This window comes from Carassius auratus, chromosome 39 (assembly GCF_003368295.1).
Source record: "Carassius auratus strain Wakin chromosome 39, ASM336829v1, whole genome shotgun sequence".
In the NCBI taxonomy this organism is placed as follows: domain Eukaryota; kingdom Metazoa; phylum Chordata; class Actinopteri; order Cypriniformes; family Cyprinidae; genus Carassius; species Carassius auratus.
The window spans coordinates 7,099,039-7,119,837 of record NC_039281.1 but is presented as its reverse complement, the minus strand read 5'-3'; the positions used below and the strand labels follow the sequence as shown (position 1 = coordinate 7,119,837).

The following is a 20,799-nucleotide window of genomic DNA, read 5'->3' as shown; positions in this document are numbered from 1 at the left end:
GCATAATTCATCTGCATTCCCTTTGCTTTAGTTGTAGTTCAAATTAGAGGTCATCATCTAGCAGTGGACGGGATGATATTACACTAGCCCACTGGAAATAAACTCCTACTGTGGTGGGAAGGAGAACCATAAAACCTTCATTGTATTTACAAGTACCACCATGTGGTTTAGATACTTTACAAGGTGTTTTCTGCCCAGCTCTCACTTTCTTAACTGTCATAATCTCCCCACCTTGAAACGCTGCAGGAACGCTCCATGATCATTGATTCTGCTGAAGCGAGAGAGCTCAATAACTCAGCAGGCTCACCCTAACACCTTAAGAGCGCAATTAACAACAGAGACACTCTCATTTCTCTTCTCTAGAATGAAGTTGATCATTGAAATTCATACGCTGGGGTGGTGAAGGCACAGATATTATCAGTACAAACAGATAGTGGTGTATTACAAATCTGTTGGGCTCTCCATAAACGCACGAAGAAGACATGTTGTTATAAGGGCTTTTCAGTGTTTTTCTGATCTGTTTTCAGACCCTTGTCATTTAAAGTGGTGGGTTTCAAACTTTGTGGTCATAAGGGGATGCAACAATTTTAATTAATTAATATTAATAAAACACATAAATATCTAAAAGGACAGGTGCTTCTCAATAAATTAGAATGTCTTGGTGAAGTTCATTTATTTCAGTAATTCAAAACAAATTGTGAAACTTGTGTATTAAATAAATTCAATGCACACAGACTAAAGAAGTCTTTTGTTTTTTTAATTGTGATGATTTTGGCTCACATTTAACAAAAACCCAACAAATTAGAATCTCAACAAGGTTTCCTGATCCTTCAAAATGTTCTCTCAGTTTGGTTCACTAGGCTACACAATCATGGGGAAGACTGCTGATCTGACAGTTGTCCACAAGACAATCATTGACACCTTTCACAAGGAGAGTAAGCCACAAAAAGTCATTGCCAAAGAAGCGGGCTGTTCACAGAGTGCTGTATCCAAGCATGTTAACAGAAAGTTGAGTGTAAGGAAAAAATTTTGAAAAAAAGATGCACAACCAATCTAGAGAACCGCAACCTTATGAGGATTGTCAAGCAAAAATAAATTCAAGAATTTGAGTGAACTTCACAAGGAATGGACTGAGGCTTGGGTCAAGGCATCAAGAGCCACCACACACAGACGTGTCGAGGAATTTGCTGAACCACAGACAACGTCAGAAGTGTCTTACCTGGGTAAGGAGAAGAAGAACTGGACTGTTTGTTGCCCAGTGGTCCAAAGTACTCTTTTCAGATGAGAGCATGTTTTGTATTTCATTTGGAAAACAATGTCCTAGAGTCTGTAGGAAGGGTGGAGAAGCTCATAGCCCAAGTTGCTTGAAGTCCAGTGTTAAGTTTCCACAGTCTGTGATGATTTGGGGTGCAATGTGAGGCTGTGACACTTCTGAACTCCACACCACCAATTTAACCGGCACCTGCTTTATTACTGCACTGGTCACAGTACTTTACATAAATTTTTTTGCACTACTCATATTTTGCACAGACTGCACACTGTTCTAGCTATCGCACTGTAAACTGTCTAAAGTTGTTACTGTACAAAGCACAGTAAACTATTTCTACAAAAATATCATTGCACTACTGTTATTTTGCATAGAATACACTGTTTGACATTACTTTTGCACACTCATCCAACTGCATTTATTATCACTGTTCTCACGTTGCTGCTGTTCATAATGTATATATATATATATATATATATATATATATATATATATATATATATATATATATATATATATATATATATATATATATATATATATATATATATATATATAATCCTTCATTGCTCTGTTCATAATATACATACAATCTCTACATTGCATTTCTATTTATATTCTGTATATACTCTGCTCAATACTGTATATAGCAACTCCCCATGTACATTCTGTAAATCATAACTTTATTTACTCTGCACTTATATGCATATAAAACACTATATTCTTGCACTTCTGGTTAGATGCTAACTGAATTTCATTAGCTCTGTACTTGTACTCTGCATAATGACAATAACGTTTAATCTAATCTAATCAAATCTAATCAAATCTAATCTAATCTAATCTAATCTAATCTAATCTAATGTCATCTGATGGTGTTGGTCCGTATTTTTTTTGAAAACCAAAGTCACTGCACCCGTTTACCAAGAAATTTCGGAGCACTTCATGCTTCCTTCTGCTGATCAGCTTTTTGAAGATGCTGATTTCATTTTCCAGCAGGATTTGGCACCTGCCCACACGGCCATAAGCACCAAAAGTTGGTAAAATGACCATGGTGTTGGTGTACTTGACTGGCCAGCAAACTCACCAGACCTGAACCCCAGAGAGAATCTATGGGCTATTGTCCAGAGGAAAATTAGAAACAAGAGACCAAAAAAATGCAGATGACGGTGAAGACCACTGTCAAAAAACCTGGGCTTCTATACCAACTCAGCAGTGCCACAAACTGATGACCTCCATGTCACGCCGAATTGAGGCAGTAATTACAGCAAAAGGAGCCCCTACCAAGTATTGAGTACATGTACAGTAAATGAACATACTTTCCAGAAGGCCAACAATTCACTAATATTGGTCTTATGAAGTATTATAATTTGTTGAGATTGTGAATTGGTGGGTTTTTGTTAAATGTGAACCAAAATCATCACAATTAAAAGAACCAAAGACTACTTCAGTCTGTGTGCATTGAATTGATTTAATACACAAGTTTCACAATTTGAGTTGAATTACTAAAATAAATGAACATGACATGACATTCTACTTTATTGAGAAGCACCTGTAAATTTGGATGCTTTTTTTATGTTTTTGAAATAAATCTTTCAAGCTCACCAAGGATGCATTAAGTTGATCAGAAACACACACACATACAAAAAAAAAAAAAATTAATTAATATTGTGAAATATTAATATCGTTTAAAATTAATGTTTTCTACTTGAATATATTTTTACATGTAATTTATACCTGCGATCAAAGCTGAATTTTCAGCATCATTACCCCGATCTTCAGTGTCACATGATCCTTCAGAAATCATACTGATCTCTTATTATTATCAATGTTGAAAACATTTGTGCTGCTTAACAATTTTGTGGAAACGTGACACACTTTCCCCCCATGTTTCATTGATGAATAGTAAGTTCAAAAGAACGTTATTTATTTATAGAAATCGTTTCACACCATTATAAATATCTTTACTGTCAATTTGTCAATTATGTCAAAAGTACTAATTTCTCAAAGAAAAAAATGACTGACCCTATGCTTTTAAACCCAAATTATTATTTTTATTATTATTGTTATTTTTTTTATGTAATATCACACTGTCACACTTAATATTTTTCTCATACTGTATAAATGCGTTGAAATGCACAAAACTATAGCTGTCTTTATCAATTAAGAAGGGGATACCTTGCAAACAGATCATCATATCTGGGGGTCCTTGGTATCATGACAATTAATTAATTAATACACGGTCCATTCCTCAGATTTTCAGATTCCCATTGATCCCCCCCCAAGTGGTCAAATTCAGAGGTCTTTGCAACCTCAAAACATGCATCACTAGTATTATTTTTGAAATAGGACAGTGCTCATTTCAAGGGCAGTCAATGCTGGGGACATAACACGCTGTGGCAGTAAAGCACCAGCCCTGCGATTTATCAGTCTGGCTAAATCAAGGAGATTGCAAAATGTGGTTCCCTGTGCGAATATGAACAAATGTGGCTTTTAATGTGATTGCCGGAGGTGGTTGTGCCATCAGTCAAGGTTAGGGCTGGGAGTTTGCGGTCAGGGAGTGGTTTCATAGCTATCTTAAGTGTGCGACAACAGTACATGTGGATGCTTTGAAATAGCACCTGTTAAAATTAATGAGCCAGCTCTCCTCTCTTCATATGCATGAGATACTTCTGAAGACATGATGGTAGCGCTCTCACATCCGATACAGAATGTGGTAATTTACTCCGACAAGTTGGTAGAATCATTCATAAGCCACTCGGTTAACACATAAACAAATTTGTCAGAACAGACAAATAATCTTGCAACAGCTTCTGCCGATTTGTCACGCGGCATCAGCGGCACGCGCTCCCTCTGATCATTTTGAGCCTGGATGAGAACCAGAGGATGTGCTCTTTCACTTCAGAGACAGGTGGATTTATCATCCCCATAAAAAATGCTAGACACATAATTCCCATAAAACTGAAGCCAGATGGAGGAAGGAATCATAACTAGCAAATTGTCTCTCGTCCCGTTTCTGTAGCAGGGTGTTCCTTCTAAAGAGAAATCGGCATCAATGCAGCAGCGAGGGCTGAAAAATCGCTGACAGATCCCAGAATTGGCATGTGTGACCTGCTAACATTGGCTCTCCAATGCATCCTTGCTCCTAGAGACTCGATCCCAAACACAGGTGTGCCCATTCAGCATGAATGATCACCGTTATGTGCCATCCTGTTGTATACAGACATGGAAAGTGTTTCCCAGTTGGTAAAATGGGTCTGTGTTTTAATATGATCAGTCTAGACAGAAAGCAAGGAAGCAAAATAACATCTATATTTTCCCCAAAGGATAGCTTTTCCAGCTCATTTTAAATGGATATAAATAGGTTCCACTGAATAAAATGTTCTTTTGGAACCTTTATTTTTAAAGGAATAGTTGAACATTTACTGAAAATCTTCTCACCCTCAGGCCATTAGAAATGTAGATGAGTTTGTTTCTTCAACGATTTGGAGAAATTTTGCATTGCATCATTTGCTCACCAATGGATGCTCTGCAGTGAATGGGTGCCGTCAGAATGAGAGTCCAAACAGCTGATAATAACATCACAATAATCCACACCTCTCCAGTCCATCAGTTAACATCTTGTGAAGTGAAAAGTTGCATGTTTGTGAGAAACAAATCCACCATTAAGATGTTTTCTATCCATGATATTGCTTTCTCCAGTGAAAAAAAAAATCTGCATCAGGATAGAAATATTCACAGATCAAGTGCAGTTTACAAGTCCAAAACAGATCTAAACTAATATATAAGTAGATTCTAATGTGAGAGGACAACAGGAGATTTTCACTGGAGTGTTATCATGGATTATGGACTGGTATTTTTGCCAGAAACGACCATTTACAGTTAAAACACTTCAATGATAAATTTGTTTCTTATAACTGTTGGACTGGAGTGGTGTGGATTACTTGTGTATTATTGTGATGGTTTTATCAGCTGTTTGGAGGATCAATTGGTGAGCAAGTGATGTAATGATACATTTCCCCAAAACCTAAGCTGATGAAGAAACAAACTCATCTACATCATGGATGGCCTTAGAGTGAGCACATTTTCAGCAAAACTTTTCATTGCGTTCACTATTACTTCAATAGTATACGTCAGTCTGACACCAGCTGAATAGAATAGCGTACCACCAAAGGTCAGTCACATCACTATCTTCACATTATTTACCAGTTTAATTTATCGGCTGTAAATGCATGCGGAAGATGTTTTATTGTGCATTTCTATTGCTGCTGAACCACATGTATAAAGATGATTACCAGCAAGCTGTTTCATCAAGAGAGATAATATGAACACGCTACATTGAACTTACTGTATGAGTTTGTGTCTCCTACTGAAAAAGCTTCTCGTTTATGATGAAGCATATAACACATTTTCATTTCATGGCCTTTCTAGAGGAAACACGACCTTGATTACACCTAGAATCTAACCCAGCTTCATAAAACTGTATTGTATAAAATAAAATAAAATCTGTCTGTCTGTCTGTCTGTGTATTTAAAAGGTATAAAGGCTAGTGATCTCTGCTGATGCATTTAGTTATTGAAAATTCATTTCTGTTGTAAAGTAATCTTTCCGAGTTGAATTATCAAAGAGATATTCAAAAGAAATGTGCAGTGTTGAATCAGTTCACGGTCCATGGATTGGGAAATACTAATCTAGATGATTCAGTCAGCTCATTCACCTTCCACTGATGGAGATGTGAGATGAAAGTAAGAGCTTTCTGCGCCTGAACAATAAGTGACGGGGTGTGCATAGCACCATTGAAAACTGACATTCGTCACACTGATAATATGAAACAAGTGGATTAAATTAGGAGCATTTTCTCATTAGATAACAATTAGATATGTTAATTCAGTGCTTAGTTACAGTATATTTTAGACATTTCTCTTCATTGGTATCTGACTAATGCATTTTTTTGATTTGGCTTTTATTGATAGATACATGTCCGAATGTATAATAAGTGGAAGGATCTGTTGTTTATCCTATATAAAATGATCTGGCTCTCTGGTAATGCATAACACAGGCACGTGAATGGAAATAAACATTTTAAAGTTGTATTTTATTGCATTAGTCCTGTCATTCTGTCATCCTGTTCAGCATTTAGCAATCTTGCGTTGTATATAATATTGTAATCTGAACCTCCTATTCAAAGGTTTTAACGTGTATTCTTAAAATACTTTGTAAATTATTAGAGTTTGGGGATCGCGAATCATTTGAATCTGTTCGGGAGTTCGGAGCGGTTTCGCGAATCATTTGAGTCAGTTCGGGAGTTCGTAGCGGGATCGCGAATCATTTGAGTCAGTTATGGGGATCGAGAATAATTTGAATCAGTTCGGGAGTTTGTAGCGGTATCGCGAATCAAGTGAGTCAGTTATGGGGATCGCGAATAATTTGAGGAGTTCGGGAGTTCGGAGCGGCTTCGCGGATCATTTGAATCAATTCGAGAGTTCGGAGCGGGTTCGCGAATCATATGAGTCAGATCGGGAGTTCGTAGCGTGTTCGTGAATCATTTGAGTCAGTTCGGGAGTTCGTAGCGTGTTTGTGAATCATTTGAGTCAGTTCGGGAGTTCGTAGCGTGTTCGCGAATCATTTGAGTCAGTTATGGGGATCGCGAATAATTTGAGGAGTTCTGGAGTTCAGAGAGGCTTCGCGGATCATTTGAATCAATTCGAGAGTTCAGAGCGGGATCGCGAATCATTTGAATCAGATCGGGAGTTCGTAGCGTGTTCGCGAATCATTTGAGTCAGATCGGGAGTTCAAAGCGGGTTCGCGAATCATTTGAGTCAGTCTGGGGATCACAAATCATTTGAATCAGTTCGGGAGTTCGGAGCGGGATCACCAATCACAAAAGATTCGCGCTTGTAAATTTTCAAATTGACCAACCTTTAATTAGTTGCTGCCAACTGCCACCCTATATGCCACCCCTGTAGATCAGCCCCTGTCTTTATTCAAACTGATAACAGTGAATGCTCCTGTGCTAAAACATTACTTTAAGATATTTAATACTTAACATTTAATAAACCATGATTCACAATTCTATTCTCGGGTATCATATTCATTTGATGCTGACTGTATACACTGAGAGTGTTTATTTGAAATGCATGTTTGACATGATTATGTCATGTTTGTTTTTACACTCGCTGCTTTGTGCTGGCAAACATTGTACATGTTATTATGCCTGCAGCGAAGTGACATTGAGCTGCAGTGAACTTCACTCCTGATGTCTGTAGCAGGAATAATGAGGGGGAGGCCGGGGCTAGTTGTCACATGGAATAAATCTCAGTAATTCAAATTTTGACACAAGTCTTTAATTACACCAAAGTATGTTTTCTCCATGTTTTCTAACAGTTAGTGATTTAGTTATAAATGCTTAGTTCAAAACCCTTTGAAATTAGTTTCGAATTTTGTCTTCTAAATTAGAAATATGATTAAGTGCATTTTTTAATGTTTTGTTTGTTGAGTTATAATTCTTTATAATTGAAAATATGAAACTTTTTTTCTCAGTTGTACCTGGTTAAAGAAGTGAACATGAAAATAATGTTCTGTTAGAAACCAGACGTTCTTTGAAAGTTCCAGATCAAGATCCTAAAATGATGAGTTGTTGATAACAGTTTAGTTGAAGGAACATTTCAGGAACATCATACTAACCTCTAAATAACATTCTGTTAATATTAAAGAAACTGGACATTTTAAACATTTTTGGAATGTTCCGAATCAATGTTCCTAGAATTTTGTGATATCAATAGAATTAAGTGGAAAGAACATTTTTAGAAACATTATGCTAAAACTGCACACTGCAAAAACGTGTCAAAAAATAACACACATTATTGTGTTGATAGCATTCTGAGATATGTTTTCTTAGATTTTAACATACAACTTTATCCCGGAGATCTTTTGACAGTGCCTTGCCACCACCCATAGTTGATTGTTTGCTTCAGTTGCTCTACCGAAGACTGAAACACTCCAGGAAAGGTCCTTTCATGCTGAGCTGATCAAAAGGACCACAGCTGATCGCAGTTGAAGGTCATATGGTTTTGTGTGTGATTAGCTAGTGCTGATTTAGTTTTGTTGTGTTATTAAAAATGTATTTATTAAAACGTTTCAGGAGAATTTAGTGGTTTTACACACACACACACACACATATATATATATATATATATGATCATTTTTTATGCAATTGAGATCTAAAACATTTTGATGTGCCTGTGTGCGTTCATTGATATCTACCCTGACAACATTTGACCATAAATGAATCGTTATATCGTCATAATCGTTATATCGTTATAAATGAATCGTTATATCTTCCCGTTTTGATTTTGTAGAATTACAAATGGTTGGTCAATTTTTTATATTTTTTGTTGTGCATTAATTTGCAGTTTCTTGTAATTTTCAGTTGCACATAACAACGTGTTTAAATGACACAAATGTTGTTGTTGTTTTTTTGCAGTGCATGTGTGTACTTATTATTAATATGTATATATATATATATATATATATATATATATATATATATATATATATATATATATATATATATATATATATATATATATATATATATATTTGTACCTTGTTGTAACAACATGCCGTACAAAAGGTGAATGGATAAATGTTTTTAAAAATAATAGTTGTTTGTTATACTTTTTTAAAGTTTTGCTTAAAATAAACAAAACAGATTCTATCTTCGACAATCTAATAAACATAATTGGCAGTGGCGCGAACTGAGTTATAGGCACAGAAGCTCTCTGCCATGCAATGTCTTTTTGTAGTATGTTTTTGAAAATTGTGCCATGCATAAATGCACATATAGATCCCCAAATCAGCGTAGTCCTCGAAGTCCAACATATGGCAGTGCGCATCTCCAATCCGAGGAGGAGGCATTTGTCTGTAGTGCCATTCAGACCAATGACAGCAGCATGTGGGCGTGTGTTGAGAGAGTGTGTGGTGCTTTTTGAGTTTAGTAAATGACTGCAGCAAGAAATACAGCGGGGCTGAGGGGCTTATGAGCGATGGAACAAGCTCTGTGTGCCGAAATATCAACGTTTGGGCTTTTCTGACGAGGATTCAAGAAAGGCATTGAAACCGAAAATGATCAGCGTCTCCTAACTGGACCAGACAATGGAAGTAGCTTCATGCAGCGCTAACATTTCACCCCTGGGAAACGAGAACGCACTAAATCAGACTACCTCAGCCAGAGGTAGCTAAAACTGTCGCGTGGCTCGTAAAAGCGGCACGTTTGTTCATAGGGACGCGCGTGAAAGGGAGCGCGGACCAAAAATAACCAACGCGTATGTATATATTTCCAGTGACTTTGGAGACATCCCGGCGCTCTGAGGAGATATTGTGCATAGTTTCGGTTGTTTTAAATCTTTGCGATGGAGCGTCTTTGAATATTGGCGACTGCGCACGTAATGCTGCTATGGATCGTCCGGAATGAACATCTCAATTGGTCTCATCGAGTTGTTTTTCACAGCGCTGCTTCCACCTGAAATTCCGCAGCTCCGCTTCACCTGCACAGCCGCTGTCGGGAAGATGACCAGCTCCTTGTCTGTATGCTCCTGAGATGTGTTTGGCCTTCCTGGGAATCTGAAACGAGTAAAGGACGAATTGTTCACCTCAGAAGTGAGAGAAGAAGGAATTGTAGCGTGCACTGAGCTGTAGCGAACTACATCCGTCCTCTCATCTCCAACCTGACACGATGTTCGCACTCGGGATTTATTTGTGGGAAACTATTGTATTTTTCAGGTACGTCTCGCGCTGTTATAATGCAGGAGTGTTTTTTTTTATTTTTTTATTATTTTGTTTATGATATTCTTTTGTTTCAACGATATGACGTTAGGTTTCTTTACTTTTGCTCGGAATATTGTTTTCGAGGAAATAGTTATGATCATTTCAAGTACTGATTGACTCGCTGGTATGCTAATTCATCAACTGTAATCTCATGTATGCTAATTAAAAATAAACCATAATTCCGTGTCATTCAGGGAACCTAGTCAGAAATGGAAAGGATTCCCTTTAAAATCGGCTAAACAGCGAGCACTAGTGGTGATTTGACGAATTAAATGTTATCAACAGGCATGAAGGCAACTCACTGTTTCTAATGAATTGGGCTGTTATTAAAAAGTTTGTGCGATGTTGTTTTTTTTTTTTTTTTTTTAAAGTAGGCTAAATAATAATTTTTTTCAGTAATGTTCTGGGTTGAGATTCGTAAAATAGTTTTCGAAGACGACATTGACATTTAGTCATTTATCATATGCTTTTACTCAAAGCAACTTAACTAACAAAACTAAATTAACAAAATAGCAACAATATGTGTAAGTGCAAATGAACAAGTCTTGGTTAGTCTAATGCAGAACATGTAGCAAGGTGTTTATATTCTTCTAGCTGGCTATGGACTCCGCTGCTGAAATTGAGTTGGGGAGGTCATTCCACCAGAAGGGAACAGTTAATGAAAAAGTGTGTGAAAGTGATTTTGTACCTCTTTCAAATGGCACAATAATGCATAGTTTCTGAAGCTTCTGGAGGGCACATAATGCTGAAGTAATTCATTTAGGTAAAGGGGTGCAGAGCCATTTGTGGTTTTGTAGGCAAATATTAATGCCTTGAATTTTATGTGAAAAAATGATGACATTTCGTAAATTATTACATTTAGCGTGCGTTGCAAACTTTTGTTCTTAGTGAAGTATATTTGAAAACGATATTAAAATATATAATTATGTAAAAGCAATAAATACCTAATGAATACACTGTCCTGTTTCTTTGGGAACCTCTCAAAAACAAACAAAATAAAATTCCCAGCATAAATGATGGTTTATTATGACAAAATTATGATAAAAACATTATTAAATGTTAATAATAATAATAATTATTATTATTATTATGATTATTTAATTTAGATTATTGTTAAATAATAAAAGTTTGATTTAATAATAATAATAATTTGATTTAATAATAATAATGATATATATCAATCCATCCATTATCCATTTGTTCATTCAAGGAACAATGCATTAAATGACTGAGTGCAGTTATATGACAAATTATAGGCCTGTAAAAGTTTCACACCACCGTTATGCTCCCATGTTTATGCAGATTTATTAATTAATATTTTCCAGTTTAATTAAAAAGGAATATTTAATTTGACAGATGCAATTTCGAGCTGGTCCACATATGGATTATTCTTTCATAACACTGATTATCTCAAACATAAGAATCCTCTATAACAATAAATGTACCAAAGAAGCATTCACCTTATCTTGCCAGTGGTTTGCAGCATTTATATTGCATCCTACGGCCCGTGTTTAGTTAATGAACTAGAATCAGGATATTGCAGTCTCAGCTCTTGCTGTTGAACTTTTACAGAGCTTGTTATTTGATATCTCTTTCCCAGTCTCAGCCTACATCCCCAGCTCATTTCACATGCAGACTTATTACTAGACATTGATCACTCTGTCAATGCTAATGCCACTGACGAATACAAATTGTACACAAAAATAATTTGCTCTATGAATTGCATCTCTCTAATTGATTCCCATATTAGCCTGCGCATTTGTCATGTGAGAGGCTGCTGTATGTCACTGAGGCATAGCAATTAAAATGCAGCACATGCATAAAGCAGACATGATGTTATGTTATAACACTATCAAACTAAAATATGCAGGTAAAGCCGTGAATGGCTAATCCAATTAATGGCAGAGACAACAGTGTGCATGTAGTTTATGCACTGTAGAAAAAAACATCTAAATAAGTCAGAAACATGATTTAAAATGACAAAATAATCCTTAATTTAGCCTAACGAAAGCAACATATTACAAGATATAAGAATATTTGAGGAAACATCCTAATAATACAAAATAATAAACTCTAAATATATGATAATATATTTCATAATAAAAAATAATATATTTTAATTATATAATATAATCTTAAAATATAATAATATAATATTTAATGATAAAACTATAATAAAATATTAAATATTTTTAAATGACTAAAGAAACTAATAATAATAATAATAAATCATAATAGTCAAATAAAATAAAAAAACAACGTATGAAAGATTAAATGATTAAAATATATACAAATAAATTATTTGTTTTAAAATTATTTTTTTTCAACCAGAGTCAGAAAAAATATATAAAATGAAACCAAGCAAGCACTCGATTTGTAGTGTGTCATTTTTATTTAATTCTTTTTTCATTATTATTATTATTTAAAAAATGTTACTACGTCATCTCTTCTGGTTTGCATGAGACCCAGATGTGACCCTGCACTCACTTTGAAAGGAGTTGCATATTGCTTTAGGACGTTACTGCATATTACTGCTAAAAGCTTAGTGATTAAAAAACACACTTGCCTCAAGGGTTAATATCTGCTAATAGCGATTAGTGTCAGAGTTTAGTTTCAGTCTCTTTGGTAATTATATATGCACAGGTAGTGAAAGCATTGAAATAAGCAGATGCATGATCTCAAATTCTTTTCATTGATTTTCCGAGTTGAGTTTTACATAAGTTTAACTCCTAATGCATAATTAATAATCAAAGACAGGACTGTACCCTAAATAGCACTTTCCTGTCACTAGCTATGCTCATTTTGATTTTGGATCCACCTCCTTTAAATTTAGGTCTGTTGTATACATGCAACAATGTTTGAAGATCAAGGTTTTTTGGGCTTATTGTGATTTGTTCTCTTCTGTCCTTCAGTTCTGTAGCCACACTGACAAATTAAGAGCGGCTTGAAGAAATGCCATTTTGGTGCCAGAGAGGCCTTTGATTTCTCGAGTGTTACAAGATCAATAAGGATTGTGTTCATCAGTGGTCCAAAGAACATAATGAGCTACACTTAAAGCTAATGATTGGATGCTCACATTAAAGTATGCAGGTCTCTGGGTTGTTTGCATATCTTTTCTGGCAGGATGCTCTGCTTTGGTTCCTGCTGCATCAGCAGAAGGATCAGACCGTCTCCACTGCCATGACCAGCATCGATCCAGGTTCATTTGTTCAGCGCTGCCTTGATTAGTGAAGCCATTAATTACTAAAGACGCAGATTAAAGCCCGCATTACGTATCCGGCTGCAGGTTGTGATGAGACGGATTTGCAGGGAAGCAAAACTAATAGAGACTGTATCCACAGATTTCACACTGTCACAAAGATTTCTTTCAATGGCGCGTTCATGTAAAGAGTCTGTAGTGACAGAGAATGGCTCTGGAAGAGACTCCATAATCTGGCACACCGCGACTAATCTTATTATGTTTGCATTGGACAATTTTACAGTAAGAACAAAGAAATGGATTTCTCACAATGAGAGACAATTCATGCATTGTGTCTATATATATATATATATATATATATATATATATATATATATATATATATATATATATATATATATATATATCACTAAGGCTGGAATAAATAAGTAATACTCTGAAATAACTAATGAAACATTTGGCTTCAGTAAAAACAGAAATCATATTATAAATATGGAAGCAGTTTAGTCTCAAATATAATTCACGCAAAAAACACGATTCACACATGTGTTGAAAATTTCACATGCATGAAACCTAATTCACGTACACACAAAAAAAATTCACGTGCGTGAAAAAAAAAGATATTCACAAAAAGCAATTCACATGCGCAAAATAAAATTATATATTTATAAAATACGTTTCACAAATGCAAAAAACAATTTGTAGATATACAACTGTGCACAAAAACCTTTGAATGTTTAAAATGTAACAGTGTCTGAATGTACGAATCTCCATTTACTACGAATACACACGGATTTGTGTGTGTGTGTTTTTGAGATTTTCCTGACAGAGCTCTCTTCCCACGTGGGTCTGTCGTACTCTTTAGCCAATCAGATTCGAGCTTACCATTCAACCAATCATATCAAAAGGAGCACGATTCTGCACACCTGTGTGAATCGTGTTTTTTTGCGTGAATTATATTTGAGACTAAACTGCTTCTATATTTAAATGATAAAAACAGAAATACACAATGAAAATAAACAATGAATTAAAACTAAATAGACTTTTAAATCCAACAAAAACTGATAAAAATTACAAAAACACAAAAATGTCAAAAGTAATTATCATGAATATGATGAATACCAAAATAGCGAATGCTTTATTCTCACTTATATATATATATATATATATATATATATATATATATATATATATATATATATATATATATAAATCATAAACTTTTTTTTCTTCCAGAAGAGAGATGTGGAGCAGCACTTCCAAGAAAAGTTTTTCCTGTGATGCATCCACATTTAAATGCCAAACACTTCTCCAATTTAGACCAGACACCAGTAAATGTTAATGAGCAAAAAGAATAATGATGTGCGAGAACGGAAAAAGCCAGACTATTGGATACTCTGAAAACAAAGGATAGCTGGTGACACAGAAAGTCAATGGCTATGAAAGAATAATGGATATGCTGCCAAAACAGTTAGACTCGGGATTCAGTGGCTGGTTAAGAAAATAGAGCAATTCCCCACAAAGAAAGACCCATGAAATTGGCAAGAAGAGGACCATGTCTCAAGGACTTAGATGAAATCAATATACCACAGGCTATTTTATGATTATTATCCTCCATTTTTGTCAGACGCACTGATGCTAGATTAAAAAAAAAGTCCATTGTTCCTTTGGGTTTTCAGCTGTATGTGGAAGACTTAAACAAGTCGATGCATATTAAAGTCCATCATGAAGGACAGATAAAGATCCCTGGAAGCACTAAAATTGTTACTGATCAGCACTAATATGGCTGCAGGCTAAAAGTTCATAATGTGACTCACAGGCCGGTGTCAAAGCAACAGACATGCACCCTATTATCACTAATTAAGTTCTAGCGACTTCTAATGCTAATGAGGACACAGATATTGTATGACAAGGTCTTGATTAATTTCCATGTTCATTTAGCTCCTTTAGTCTAGAGTCAGTGAGCTTCAGCTCTGGAGATTTAAAGTCTGTGTAAAGCAATATGTGTTTTCAGTTTGTTACACAACAGAAAAATGTGTTTTTAACCACCCAACCAAATTTGAATACTAAAAAAGGCAAGTAAATATATTAAAGTATCCAGATCGTGAAAAAACGGCAGTATTATCGGCTCTCAGACACTGGGGGCGTGTCCGCTGTCTGTGCTGAAACCACGCCCACTTGCGGGAAAGCGGTTGAAAAACGAATTCGAATTAATTTCAAACTAATTCAAATTTGAAATAAAAACAATTCAGTACTACATAGTTCACCGGCTTTTTTAACGTGCTTTTACATGGACTTTAAATCCAAAGCTATTTTTAATCAATTGTTATTATTGAAAATGACAGCACATAACGTCAGCTTGAAATGAACATCCATTTGCCTCAGGTCAGAGAATCTAATAATGAAAAAAATGTCTCATTATGCATAACGCTTGTCCTCCTCTGTTCTGTAACGCACCTGTCTTGTCCCAATCCACAGCTTGGCAGCGTCCCAACAAGCAGCGGCTCGGAAAGCTGCCACCCCAATGCCCCCGTCAGAATTCCTGGACAAGCTTATGGGAAAAGTGTCCGGTTATGATGCAAGAATCAGACCTAATTTCAAAGGTTGGTGCATCCACCAAGACACTGCTGGATATCACAGGAATGTAGCCAAGCGCTACTTTAAAAAGCTATTTCAAACACATATTTAAAGAGTTGACGTGCACAAATATATATATGTGGTAAGTGAATATAGACGATTGAGTATTTGTCAAGAAACAAGTGATATGTTGTTATAATGAAAAACAAGTTTTCACCAACACATTCAAATTCAAATTTTAAAGCCATTCAACGCCGCACACAAATCTGAATTATTCACTCCGAAGGTTATTTAGTAATCAATGAACCGCAGCCTGCTATATACCTCAGTGGTTGACACGCAATATGTGACACTGGACCATAAAACCAGTCATAATTTGAAACTGAGGTTTATACATCTGCAAGCTGAATAAATCATCTTTCCATTGATGTATGGTTTATTAGGATCGGACAATATTTGGCCGAGATGCAACTATATGAAAATCTGGAATCTGAGGGTGCAAAAAAATCGAAATACTGAGAAAATCAGCAAAATGAATTCTTTGCAATGCATATTATTCATAAAAAATTATGTTTTGATATATTTACAGTAGAAAATTTCCAAAATATGTTCATGGAACATGATCTCTACTTAATATCCTAATGATCTTTGGTATAAACGAAAAATTTATAATTTTTACCCATACAATGTTATTTTTTGGCTATTGCTACAAATATACCCCAGCGACTTAAGACTGCTTTAGTGCTCCAGGGACACATATTGTGTTGTTTTTTCTGATTTACTAAGGGTAACTCGTTATATTAAGAAACCTGTCCCCAAGCTGGCTACATTCCTGTTTTTAGGTCCATGATCTTGACTCATTATCCTGAGTGAATGTCTATGGTGGGACTCGGTATCCTGTATATTAGTGTGTGTGACGTGTGCCGGAGAGTCAGAAATAGCCCCTGCAAGATACATGTCAGGGGTTTCCTAATATTCAACAATATATTTATGTCAATCACTGCAAATTATAGTCTGCCTGTTCCTTAGCTATTCTTGGAAATACACTCCCCCCCCCCCCACCCCCCCAAAAGAATATGAGTAAAAACAAGAAGTGTAAAAAAGGTTTAAAAGTAGTATTTTTTTTATTATTTTATTATATATAGGAATTGCATTAAACACTAAACCCAACTAAATAATAAAACTAAAACAAAACGTGTATTTTAAATAGAATATTTTGGACATTGTGTACACATGAATGCCTTGGGAGATTAAAAGGTAGTTACTTCACAATGTTCAGCGTTGTTTCAAATAATGTTATATATTCACTGCTTATGTATTATGTTTGTGTATATATTTGATTCAATTTGAATCTTGACTCCCAAAAATAATGTTTGAATGCTTCTAGTTTATTGGAGCCGAATGGATTAGATGTTTAATATGTTGCATGTGTGTTGACCAATAACACTTTATAATACATTTAGCAAGCTTAATATTATATAATGCTTAACAAATCATTTCAGCACATTGAAATATGAACTACTGATTTGTTAAGCAATATATAAATGTTGAATTTTTGATTATAAAGTGTTGTCTTCTGACCAAGATATGTTTCATGTAATGCAAGACACTTACACTGAGTAAAATATCAGAAAATGTGTACAGTTTATATGTGGACAGTCTCACTCTTCCTTCGAAGCTGTAGGTAGGTAAAAGCATTTCTTAATGATAGAAATATTAGAGTGATGTATGCTGAGACTGTTAAACCTGCTCAAATGGCAGAGGACCCCTGTCTGATCTTGAGACCTTGCATCTTAACCTTGCTCGTGGCGACGGATTTCTTTCTTTCTTTATTTCTGTTGACACTCAGTGCTGTGATATGATGAATGATTTCTGACATCTTAAATTTGATCTTTGCTGAGTTTTGCTGCAACCTTGTTTATGGTGACCGGCATCAAACTGCATAGTTGGCTGATTGTTTTCTCACTTTAATTTACCCTGAAGTAGCAGATATTCTCAACATCACAAACACCGCATTGCCTTTATGCTTTCGATGTGTCATTTAAACCCTAGCTGCCAGAAATCGAGTTCATTGAAAACTAAAAAAGTTACAATAGCCGCTGTCTGAATTAACACGTGAACTCATTATGTAATCCATACAGTTCATTTCATGAGGGCACATGGCTCTGTGTTGTCACATGGACAGACTAGACATTATGAAATACAAAGGTTGGTCACGGCTGTCAGGTCAAGTGTGTAACTGCACTGTGAGCCGGAAGCTCGCGCGTTTTCAGACTGTTTTCTCTGCTCCACTATAGACCGCATCCCTTAAATTCAAACAGCAAGCACGCTGACAGCATCTCTCCACAAATTTCGACAGAAAAAGCAGAGAGATAACATTTAAAGATCCAACATTCCTGCATAAACAGCATCTGATGTGAGAAGACATTGTTCCAGCTCATGATGAGGAGGAGTTCACCTCCTCTGATTACTCGGCTTCTCCTGCAAATTTGATCGTATAGTGAAAAAAGTGAGTGGAAAACATAAGAATTGCCTGAAGCTCCCAAAGTGATAGCGTGAGAAGAAATTACACTGATCATGACTGGGACTCGCTGTGGGAAATCCTTCCAGCTGATTTAGTTGGGACCATTTAAAACGGAAAGCTCATAGCTTGGCATATTTGGGGCAGCCCATGCAGCTAGGACAGGGATTGATAGATTTTCAGATCTTTCACGTGTCTCTCTTCAGTCACTGAATTATGTTAGGATTGTATGTGTGAATTTTTTTAATTTTTTATTATTATGTTGAAATACTTCAAAGGTTCAGTTCATTAATATTAGTCAATGCATTAGTTATCATGAGCTAACAATTGATAACATAGGATTTATTAATCCAGGTTTATTTTAATTAATTTAATGTAATCGAGTTGTATAAATTAACTTTATTATAAACAAATATGATTGACACACCCATGTAAAAGTTAGTATTTTAAGTTTTTAAAGAAGTCTTTTATGCTCACGAAAAAACAATAATAATAGTAATAATGTGACATATTTATAAATTAAAATAACTGTTTTCTATTTAAATATTTTTCAAATTTAATTTTGTTCCTGTGATGTGAAACTGAATTTTCAGCTTCACTTCTTTAGCTTTTAGCATCACATGTTCAGAATTGATCAATTTTGAAAACAGCTGTGCTGCTTCACATTTTTGGGGAAAGTTTGATACTTTTTTTTTTTTTTTTTTGATCAGGAAAAATATTTATAACATTTTAAATGTCTTGTTTGTTCAATGTAATGTGTCCTTGCTAAATAGAAGTATTAATTTTATTAATAAGTATTCATAAAAAAATAAAATAAAATAACTTACTGAACCCAACCTTCTAAATGGTAGTCCATATTTAAAGTTTTATTAGTTAATTAAAAAATATTAATCCTCATGATACCTGCATTAACTGTTGTTAACCAATTACATCTTGCTGATCAGTATTCCATACTTTCATATGAATTCCTCCCAAAATATGCATATCGTATGCAAATATATCATGCATCCTGAGCAGCTCAACACAGTGTCATTGGCTCAGTTTGGGCTATCTGTCTGACTAATAGCGAACAGAAAACAGAAATCTGTTTGAAAATTGATTATAATTATTATTTTATTTTTTTCAAATTCCGTTTGGTACCACAGATATTACAATTTTTAAAATCATCCCCCCCCCCCCCCCAATAGACCAATTCGTAGAGCTGGCCGATAGAGTCAAAGTGCTGCGTTAGACAAATTAGGGAGGTGTGAAGCTGAGAGGAGCAGGGACTGTTGGTTAGTAGCTCGGGCTGTAATCTGCTGCTGCTAGTGATGAATGGTTTGGAGTGCAGCTGCGCCTCCCGTATCCACCTTAACCTTGTCCCTTCTCATCAGTCAGTCCCAGTGAAGAGCAATGAGGCTGACAGCCACGAGGTGCTACAGATTCTGCCCAAATAGCACAATCATCGGCCGTCAACAATCAACCCATAGACCAGCAGTCTCCCTCCCGCCCCGTTTCCAATGAGCCGCCACCATGCATTACAGTCATGATCATGTAATGCTTTCTGAATACTGTGTCACTTTGCTTCTGAATGGGTTTCGATGAGACAAGTGTACATTTGTAAATATACAATCTGCTGCCTGCGGTATATTTACTGATTGCTTTTTTAATTTCTTTTTGGATGTCCTGTATGTCTGTGTTACCTCTTTGCATCTCCTCCTCATTCATGTAAAGTGCAGAAGCGAAGCTTTATTAGCTGGTGGAGCTTGATGTTAATTTGGTGCTATCAGCACATGCTTAATGGGATTTTAATAGGATTAATGGGAATTCTCTAATGAGTCGGGGTGCAGCGTTCACATACGAACGGCAATGGTGAACCTACAGATGCTTGGTTTAAATGATGACAGATGACTGAAATCCTGATCAAGAGTGTTTCTCGTGCGATGTCTGGATAACTTATCTGCTGTCTTCAGAGAGTAGTAGAATATATGTTCCTTTCACAATCTGCTCTAAGAGGCCGCTGTAAACGATTCTGTAAGCTTTCAGAGATGCTATGAACTGTATTTCCACCATGAGGGTAACGAAGCGTCTCTGGATCGCGCTAGATAATTGCGTTTTTATCTCATGGGTAGAGAGAGAAGGCAGTGTGTGGATGTGAGCCTTCGAGAAACATCACAACAGAACAATCAAACAACGCAGAGACGGAGCAAGGTTAGATGTGATTTTAATTTTTCATACACGTTTTACCTCGTCGCCTACAAATTGTTGCAATTCTCACAGGGCGGCGGAGATGATCATCCATGGAAATTTCATTTAAAAACTTCTGTTATTCACGTTTGAACTTGGGTGCAACTTCAGAGCGATTTGTCACTGTCTGTCTGCACACTGAAAAAAAATATATAATCTTCCATATATACATCAATTTGACCACTG

General features: G+C 35.7%; 1 protein-coding gene across 2 annotated transcripts in view; it reads left to right on the top strand.

The window, feature by feature from the left end:
• Positions 1–9,215: 9,215 nt before the first annotated feature.
• LOC113057822 (glycine receptor subunit alphaZ1-like) overlaps positions 9,216–20,799 on the top strand; it is a 45,222-nt gene continuing 33,638 nt past the window's right edge. For both annotated transcript variants that reach the window (XM_026225353.1, XM_026225351.1), the window contains exons 1-2: positions 9,216–10,045; positions 15,768–15,892. In XM_026225353.1, coding sequence (XP_026081138.1) covers positions 9,999–10,045; positions 15,768–15,892 — 172 coding nt within the window. In that variant the 5' untranslated portion in view covers positions 9,216–9,998. The remainder of the gene's footprint in view (positions 10,046–15,767; positions 15,893–20,799) is intronic.